The sequence below is a fragment of the Vulpes lagopus genome, chromosome 5 (assembly GCF_018345385.1).
Source record: "Vulpes lagopus strain Blue_001 chromosome 5, ASM1834538v1, whole genome shotgun sequence".
Lineage (NCBI taxonomy): Eukaryota > Metazoa > Chordata > Mammalia > Carnivora > Canidae > Vulpes > Vulpes lagopus.
Window position 1 is genome coordinate 58,545,807 of NC_054828.1, and position 9,582 is coordinate 58,555,388.

At 54.6% G+C, this 9,582-nt stretch overlaps 1 protein-coding gene across 2 annotated transcripts in view; it reads left to right on the top strand.

Annotated features, from left to right (window-relative positions):
• The window catches only part of CPM (carboxypeptidase M), a 75,313-nt gene that overhangs the window by 38,104 nt on the left and 27,627 nt on the right, over nt 1-9,582 (top strand). For both annotated transcript variants that reach the window (XM_041755903.1, XM_041755902.1), the window contains exon 3: nt 8,633-8,730. In XM_041755903.1, the coding sequence (XP_041611837.1) occupies nt 8,633-8,730 (98 nt within the window). The remainder of the gene's footprint in view (nt 1-8,632; nt 8,731-9,582) is intronic.

Here is a 9,582-nt window from a genome sequence, read left to right on the forward strand (position 1 = left end):
ATGATGAGATGATCCGGGGGAAAAAAAATCCTAAGAGATAGGCTTTGCCAATGATGTCTTACCATGATATTATTATTATTTATTATTATTATTTAGAATGAGCACAGGCATGGGGTGGGGTTCAGGGGTTGCAAAGGGAGAGGGAGAGAGAGCAGACTCCATGCCCTGCATGGAGCCTGACGTGGGGCTCCATCCCACCACCCTGAGATCACGACCTGAGCCCAAACCAAGAGTTGATGGCTTAACTGGCTCAACCACCCAGGCGCCCCCTCCCCACGTGAGTAGTTTTAAAGCAATGTTTTTAAACTTTCCTCACCTCTGTGTCATCCCCACAAAACCTATCTGGGGGAAAAAAAATTGCAGATTACCAGTGTTTTGTCTTAAGAATGATGAGCATTCGGTGGCAGGAAGGATCCCTTGGGGTGGGTTTGCTACGGAGGGCATAACAGATAGGAGAAGCTAAACTCTAGCCCAGAAACTTTTAAAACCCCAAATCTCAATGGGTGATGACAACAACATGAAGGCTTATATCTTTCTCACGTTACACGTGTATCACAGGTCAGTTGTGACCCTGTTCCCTGCCATCTTCCCCCAGGACCTAGGCTGACCGAGCAACTTCTGCCAAATGCTGCCTGTCTTGCAATGGAGCCAAAGGAGGTGGCCACCCTACACTGGCTCCTGTAGCTTCTTCCCAGAAATGCCATGTGTGTCGTTTCCACCCACATCTCATGGGCCAGAGTAGGTGACCACACCTGAGCTCAACAAGGCCCCGGGTGTGGTGTCAACCGTAGTGACCCGGGCCCCTACTGGCCCCACCTGAACCCTGGTGGCTGGCCGTGGTGTACGGCAGCCAAGAGAGGGGGCTCTGACCACGCGAGCCGTGCCGACAACACTGTTGAGAAAACAAGACTGTTCATGTGAAACCCTTAGAAAACCAACCGAAAGGGAGAGTTGGGTTTTATGGAGCCATCACTGCCCCGGATGTTCTTCTAACACCAAAGCGTGCAGTGTCATTTTATAAAAATACCTTAGAGGAGAAATTAGCGTGGATCTGAGCAATCCAGGGAAACTTCTGGAATTAGGTTTTGGGGAATGCACAAGATTTGAAAAGGCTGAAAGTCCAGTGACGTGTTCTAGGGCAAGGTGGGCAGCAGCAAGGACGAGGCTGAGCCAGGGGGCACAGCGAGGGGCCTGCTGCCAATGAGAGCACCTGTCCGCAGGTGGTGAACAGTCTGGGCGGAGGGAGGACGAGGGAGGAATTTGGATCTGATGTGCCAGCGTTTACGAAGAAGTAGTCCCGGAGCCGCTTCAGTAACCGTGGAAGGCTGCGTAGACATTTATTGGCCACCTGCTGCGCACCAGGCACTGTTAGCTAAGAGCATAGCCACGCACTGAACGCACAAACCCGACAAATAGTGAGCATGCGGGGGGTGCTCTGGATGTTGTGTTCTAGTCAAGACAGACATTATGCAAGGGAATAATTAAATTTACAATCTTTTTTTTTTAAGATTTTATTTATTTATTCATGAGACACACAGAGAGAGGGAGGCAGAGACACAGGCAGAGGCAGAAGCAGGCTCCCTGCAGGGAGCCCGATGTGGGACTCGATCCCGGGTCCTGGGGGTCACGTCCTGGGACAAAGGCACCAAACCGCTGAGCCCCCCCCCCCCCCAGTGTCCCTAAATTTACGATCTTAATGAAAAATGCATGAAGAAGAAAATACACAGGCTTGGGGAAGGACCGGGGTGGCCGTGGGGGGTCGTGTCCAGCCAGGGGGATGGGCCGGGGAGGACCGGATGGCAGGGCTGGCACACTCAGCGGACCGCCGCCTCCTCGTCCGGGCCTGGCCACGGGCGGATGGCATGCGGGGAGCCAGGACGAGAGGCGGCGGCCCCCTGGCATCTGCCGCCCACAGCTCATTGGGAAAGTGCCGGGGCTGAGGCTCCGGATCCGGGGCGCGGGCTGTGGGGCCCACAGCGCCCCTGGGCCCCCACACCAGGACCGCCCCAGGGTGGCAGGAGCCGCGGACCCTAAAGCTGCCCGGGAGTTCCCCGCATGGCAACCTGCACTCAAACCCGTGGTCCTGCGTGGCTCTGGGCATCGCCCGGCCGCCTCCAGGCAGCTCCCCCTGGCCCTGCAGCACTGGGGTCCCGGGGCGCCCCGGTCTCCGTCTGCAGCGCGGGCCCTGCCGCCAAGCCCCTCTGGCCCGGACAAGAGCAGCCCCATGAGGATCCAGCGGCTGTCACCGCGGCTGGGCGAGGACCAGCTCTTGACGGGGTGCTCCTGACCCCCACCTGAGCACCGCGGGGGTCGGCCACCAAGGGAGGGCACGGGCGTGACCTGGGGTCCCAGACAGGTGTGCGGGGTGGGGGGTTGCCCGGTGTTTTCTGTCGCTCCCACAGGCAGAGGGTGAGTGATGCCTGGAAAGCCCCCAGCGCCGGGTGCCCTGAGGCGCACCCACTCCAGATCCCCCCCTCAGGGGGCCGAGGCCCCGGTCCAGGAATCAGGGAGCTGTCTGCAAAGCTAAGGGAGCGCGTGATAGCCTGGCCGTGTCCACGCCGCCTCCTGGGCCCTCACCGTCCTCCTGGGTCCGGGTCCCCACGGGGGAGGGAGGGGGTTCCCCACAGCGCAACCCATGCCTGAGGCCTGGGGCGCCTGCCCTTGATATTTCTGGTCATCGTTGACGTTTTGCACGTCGTGGGGAGCTAGAGCACGTCGTGGAGAGCTAGAGCAGTGCAGCGCAGGCACTGTGCTTAGGGGCGCGGTCCCTGTTGGGGCGGGTTTTACAAACCAGGGCTGTGAGCTGGGAATGAGGATGTGGCCGAGCAAGCAGAGGCAACTTGGAGACCTTGGCTTTGGGTCCCTGTTTGCCCGTGTGTGTGTGCACGTGTGTGTGTGGTTTCTGGAATGAGCCCCTTGGCAGGAACCTCTTTGCCCCCCGCTCCAGAGCCGGGGGACACATGACGTTCGGAGGCCAGGCGTTTAACGTGACTCGGGTGGGCAGCGGGCTGTGTTCACCCCACCACTAGCTAACGTGCGGCCTCGGAGCTGTGTGCTAAGCTGTGTGTGAGTGTGAGTGTGTGAACAGGAACGTGCACCAGTGAAATCGAGGCCGTGGCGTCAGGCGTTTGGCTCCCTCTCGGGAAGGCGAAGCAGCCTTAGCAGAGCCCACGGAGCCCGCCTTAGCCCCGGGTGGGCACCTGGGGGGGGGGGGGCAGCGGTGCCGCATCCCCGGACACCGGAGCGTCGTGGCCTCGCAGACACACGGACAAGCCTCATCAGCCCAGCAGCCCCCGGGGACCAGGCCACCCCGTGGGAAACCATGGGAGCAGAGAGCCTGACCCGGGTGCCAGCCCTCAGGCCGGGGTCTCGTCCTGGCTCAGTCGGTCGCAGCCAGGTGGCAGCTGGCTGATGCCCCCGGTGTGACCGTAGCAACATGACATTGAAACAGCTGCTGGGAACGTTTGCCCTGCGCTGAGGCTGCCTCTAGCCCGCCCCCCCCCTGCCCCCCGGCGCTTTCAGGCCCGTGAGAGCAGCCTGGCATCATCGGAGGAATACAGGTTTCAGAATCACGCACACACACACACAAAAAATCACACACACCTGGGTTTGGGGCCTGGTGCCACCACCCAAGTCGGTTTGCTCAACACTAAGCTGTGAGTGTTGCATGAGCTGTTGTGCGGCTCAGAAACAGGGCTCAGCACTGGGGCCGCTGCTTAGGCTCTGATAGAATTGGGTGTTTTGTTTTTTAAAAAACTGGAAGGATAGGGAAGTGGGAAAAATTTTTCTTGGATCCCTCCCCGCCCCATCCTCCAACCCTCATCGCTCATGGTGAGCCACCGTGCACTGTTGCAGGCTCGTCTGTTAACGAGCAGTCTGTTGTACGTGGCCCTACGTAATACAATTGGGTATTCTGACTTCTTTTGCACGATGAAATAGTGTCGTCAGAAATTCTGTATGTCATTTTGGCAGCGATGCTGTGATTCGCATAAAACTGCGTATTTTTGAACACCTAACAAAAGGGCATTGGCTGAACGCAAGGGCTAATATAGTCAGGTGTTAAGATATTAAGCAGCCAGTTAAAAAGATGTAGAAGTTTATTTTGTTAACATAGAAGCATGTGACTATATGCAAAATGAGATGGTTTTGCCTAAAAATCAAGCGCCTCTCGATCTGTCTGGAGATTCACTGCCTCAGGCTCAGCAAGCTTTCAATTTTTAATGGGGCCTCAGAATCACCAAGGGAGCCTGTTAAATGCAGGTTTTGAGTTTTACCCCTAGAATTTGATTTAGTGCATGGGGCTCGGGGGTTGGCATTTTTACAGGGATCCAGGTGGCTCTGATCTGGGCATGACACTTCTCCCATTTCTACTCTTGAAGCTATACTTAATTCTCCAAACTTCTCCATCTGCTTTCTCCTGAACTCCTAAAAAAGTACTTTGTGGCATTTATTGCCTGCTGTTCTTGTCTTTGGGGTTTTATGAATCCTTAGAAGTTATAAAGCTTTTCCTGATCTTCCAAGCAAACCGTGTCACACCCCGTGTTGGGCACCTGTGTCACACCCCTGGGATTTGTGTCAAGCTCCCAAGTTCCCGAATATAATATAGATACAAAAATATTTGGAATCCGGGACACCTGGGGGGGCTCAGTGGCTGAGCACCTGCCTTTGGCTCAGGGCATGATCCTGGGGTCCTGGGATCGAGTCCCACATCGGGGTCCCCACCGGGAGCCTGCTTCTCCCTCTGCCTGTGTCTCTGCCTCTCTCTCTCTGTCTCTCATAAATGAATAAATAAAATCTTTAAAACAAAATAAATAAATAATAAAATATTTGGAATTCAAGTTTCATTTACTTTGTAGTAAAGGGAAAGGCCAAGCATTTCAGAACTCTTCAGCACACCAGGTATTAGAAAGGGGGAATAAGGGTAGCCTTTCCTACCTTGATAGGGGAAGAAAAAGATGGTGTTTAAATTAACCTTACGCTGGCAATCGTGCTGTGAAACGTCAAGTTTGTCCTTTGTGCATTTGCTCTGGTCTAAGCCAGGGGTGGCCGGTGTTCGTTGGAAAGGGGAGTTAAAAGCCTTCAAGATGCTTGTCATTCCAAAAGCATTTGCGTGAATATCTTCCAGGGTTTTTTTTTTAATAATAAATTTATTTTTTATTGGTGTTCAATTTGCCAACATACAGAATAACACCCAGTGCCCATCCCGTCAAGTGCCCCCCTCAGTGCCCATCACCCAGTCACCCCCACCCCCCACCCTCCTCCCCTTCCACCACCCCTAGTTCGTTTCCCAGAGTTAGGAGTCTTTATGTTCTGTCTCCCGTTCTGATATCTCCCACACATTTCCTCTCCCTTCCCTTATATTCCCTTTCACTATTATTTATATTCCCCAAATGAATGAGAACATATAATGTTTGTCCTTCTCTGATTGACTTACTTCACTCAGCTTAATACCCTCCAGGTCCATCCATGTTGAAGCAAATGGTGTATTTGTCGTTTCTAATGGCTGAGGAATGTTCCATTGTATACATAAACCACATCTTCTTTATCCATCATCTGTCGATGGACACCGAAGCTCCTTCCACAGTTTGGCTATTGTGGACATTGCTGCTAGAAACATCGGGGTGCAGGTGTCCCGGCGTTTCACTGCATCTGTATCTTTGGGGTAAATCCCCAACAGTGCAATTGCTGGGTCCTAGGTCAGCTCTACTTTTAACTCTTTGAGGAACCTCCACACAGTTTTCCAGAGTGGCTGCACCAGTTCACATTCAGAAAAGACCCCGAATAGCCAGGGGAATTTTAAAAAAGAAAACCATAGCTGGGGGCATCACAATGCCAGATTTCAGGTTGTACTACAAAGCTGTGGTCTTCCAGGGTTATTGGTTGGTTTTCATTCTCAAACTTTGTGCCACTGAGGTTATTCAAGGTAAATTTCTCATCTTGCAATTCATTTAGGGGCCATCTGTGCTAAAATTGGGATTGAGTTACCCACCAAGTATTTTTTCACTTAGGTTTTATCGATCTCCCTCCTTCCTTAAGCCAATTGATACCGGATAGCTGTGTCAAGTCAGGTTTCGTTGCCTTTTTTTTTTTTTTTTAAGATTTTATTTATTTGAGACACAGAGAGAGACAGAGAGACACAGGCAGAGGGAGAAGCAGGCCCCATGCAGGGAGCCCGATGTGGGACTCGATCCTGGATCTCCAGGATCACGCCAGGGCCGAAGGCGGCGCTAAACCACTGAGCCACCGGGGCTGCCCAGCTTTTGTTGTCTTACCCTAGTCTTATGTGACAGACCAGCTGTTGCAAATTGGTTGTTATGTCATTATAGATATTATGTTGAGATGATAATGAATTTTCCCCCTTGCCTGTGAAGCAACTATCTTCTTCTGTACAAATCCATGATTATTCTAGCTTAAAAAGTATTAAGAGCTACCAAAAAAGAATTCCTCAGAAGGAAACCTAAAAAACCAGGTTTATTAGCTCACTCAGAAATAGTTCTTCCTTGGGGCGCCTGGGTGGCTCAGTTGGTTAAGCATCTGATTTTTTATCTCAGCTCAGGTCATGGTCTCAGGGTCGCAAGTTCAAGGCTTTTGTTTTTTATTGTTGTTTTTTTTTTAAGTAGGCTCCACACCCAGCCTTAAAAAAATTTTTTCTTCCTTGCTTACATGAAAATATTAACTTTGTAGAATTGAAATTCTAGATGACCTGAGAATTCATATCAGGCAATAGAAGGTTCTGGTTAATGAAATGGTTCTGGGGCAGCCCTGGTGGCACAGCGGTTTAGCGCCGCCTGCAGCCCAGGGCGTGATCCTGGAGACCCTGGATTGAGTCCCACATCGGGCTCCCTGCTTCTCTCTCCTGCCCACCCCCTCTCTGCATCTCTATGAATAAATAAAGTCTTTTTTAAAAAAATGGTTCTGATGGGAAATCACTGGACGGATTATACTTGTCCACGTGGCAAACGTGGGAACCTTCTTCAAAACCCTGCTCAGAAGGCATCTATAAACTCCTAGATCTGTAAACCTTTTCATGATCCCCTTCCTTGGAAAGAGTGAACCATTTCTTTGATTCTACATACACAACAGTACCTTCTACCCACTTCTTTGGCCGTATAGGTCACCGGCTAATGTAATTATGTGTTTGCACGCTGCTGTTCTCCACTAGATCAGAAACTCACTGGAGTCTGGTCACCTGCCAAAATGCCTGGATACGGTAGTCCCAAGTGAAGGAATGTGTGAGCCAATGCGGGTTCTGTTCTAATCAGTCCGATAAACGTCTTTTTGTGGGTATTTTCTGAGAAATCCTGCAGTTACTAAATTTAAAGTGTCACCCTGTCATGAAAAACATCCCTAAAATATTAACAGTAAATGAAGAATGAATGGGGAAGGGGCGCCTGGGTGGCTCAGCCAAGTGTCTGCCCTTGGCTCAGCTCATGATCTCAGGGCCCTGGGATAAAGGCCTGCCCTGGGCTGTCTGTCTCTCCCTCTCCTATGCTCCTCCCCCTGCTCATGCACACACTTTCTCAGATAAATAAAATCTTTTGATTTATTTTTTTAAAGATTTTTTTTTTCACGAGAGACAGTGAGGCAGAGACACAGGCAGAGGGAGAAGCAGGCTCCCTGCAGGGAGCCCGACGTGGGACTCAATCCCAGGTCTCCAGGGTCAGGCCCTGGGCTGAAGGCGGCACTAAACCGCTGAGCCACCCAGGCTGCCCAATAAAATCTTTTTAAAAAGAAAGAAAAGGTGAAAAAAAAAAAGAGGTATGTGTTTCTCCCTGGATTCCTCAAGGCAGCCGCGTGCCCGCAGCCTGGGGGACCCCTGCCGCGATTGCACCCAAGCCGGTTGAGTTCCTCCCCTGGGCTCTCCGTGCCCCAGAAGGCTCTGACGTCACAGGGCTTTGAACTTTGTTACGTACGAGACAGACTTTGAACATCGTCCTCAGTGTCTGATTTTAAAGTCTTTGTATGAAAAGAGCCTGATGGGCTAAAACAGGTGACTTGGGGCCAAGAGGGGCCCCCACATGTCACCCATGAGGGAACTTCATGGGTGGAAGTGGAGCAGGTCAGGCCTTGGCCTTGGGGCCCAAGCCACTGCCCGGCCCCCCGCCCCCCGCCAGCTGCCCGATCCTAAGCAGCCTGGGTGTTTGGAAGATCCTGAAACTCCGTGTCAGCGGGTGGTGGTGGGGTGCACGGTCCCCACGGCCTGTGTGCCCAGGACGAGTGGGGGGCTACAGCCTCGCCCCCCCCCCGGGGCATTGGGGCTGTGGCATCTGTGCTCCAAGAAGCCACCCCGATGCGAGGCCCAGGGCTCTGCGCCCCCCCCCCCCCCCCGCAGCCATCGGGGGACCCAGCCAAGGTGCAGGGTGGTTTCTCTGAAGCACCAGGAGCTCCGAGCGCATCAGCATTTGGGGGAAATGCGGAGGCTGCAGCCTGAGGCGTGTTGGATTCTTGGGAATCCATCCTGGGATCAGCGGGGAGCCCGGAGGGGGAGGGCTTGGGCTGAGGGGCCCCCAGGACTGTGAGCCTGACCCACAGACCATAGGACAGACGGGCCGACCTTTCTCCGCCCCCCCACTCCCAGGGACACAACTTACTTTTCTATCCTTACTTTTCTATCCTTGTCTTTGCTGTACAGGCAGGAACCTGTGGGTCCTGGTCGTGGGGCGCTTCCCGAAGGAGCACAGGGTCGGGATCCCAGAGTTCAAGTACGTGGCAAACATGCACGGAGACGAGGTACGTGTGCGGCCGGACCCTGAGCGCCCTGGGGATGCGGAGGGCAGCACCCACATCCCCGAAAGGCCTTAGAGAGGGTGCAGGGAACGGACGTCCCGGCAGCTGGTCCTGCGTGGGGCTGGGGGAGCAGGGTGCCCAAGCCTGCACGGCCCCCCCACCCCCAACCCCTCCCTGGGTCCCCCAACTCCTCCCCTGACCCCTACCTGGGCCTTCCTACCCTTCCCCAGCCCCCCGACCTCTCCCTGGCCCCCAATCCCTCGGACCCCTCCTCAGGCCCTTGGAACCCCCCCCCAGGCCCCCAGGCCCCTTGGACCCCTCTCTGGGCCCCCCAACTCCTCCCCAGACCCCTCCCCGGGCCCCCAACTCCTCCCCGGACCCCTCCCTGAGTACCCCGACCCCTCCCTGGACCCCTTGGACCCCTCCCCAGGCCCCTGACTCCTCCCTGGACCCATCCCCAGCCCCCCCAACCCCTCCCCTCCCTGGCAGGCCTTCCTACCTCTAGGGGCACCAGGGTGCCGCAGCCCCGGGCGGGCTGGACTGTTCCTCACGCAGGGGATCCCAGGAACACTGGGCTTCTGAAAGCCTCGGGCCCCCGCAACCGACCGAGGGCGCCTCCCCACAAACCCTATCCCAGCGCCCGCCTCTCCCCCAACTTCTCAGAGACAAACTGGTTTTATTCCGCTTTAGCTGCCCCCGTTTGGTTTGCGACACACCCTCCTGGCCCTTTGCTGGGCTTCGGGCGGGACCCAGGCCTGCTGTCCCCTAGCGTCCCAGCCGTGGCCCCGAGGACCGGCCACCTCGACCCTCTGCTCCCGGTGCCGCGGGGAGCTGGGGACAGGGATGGCTCCACGG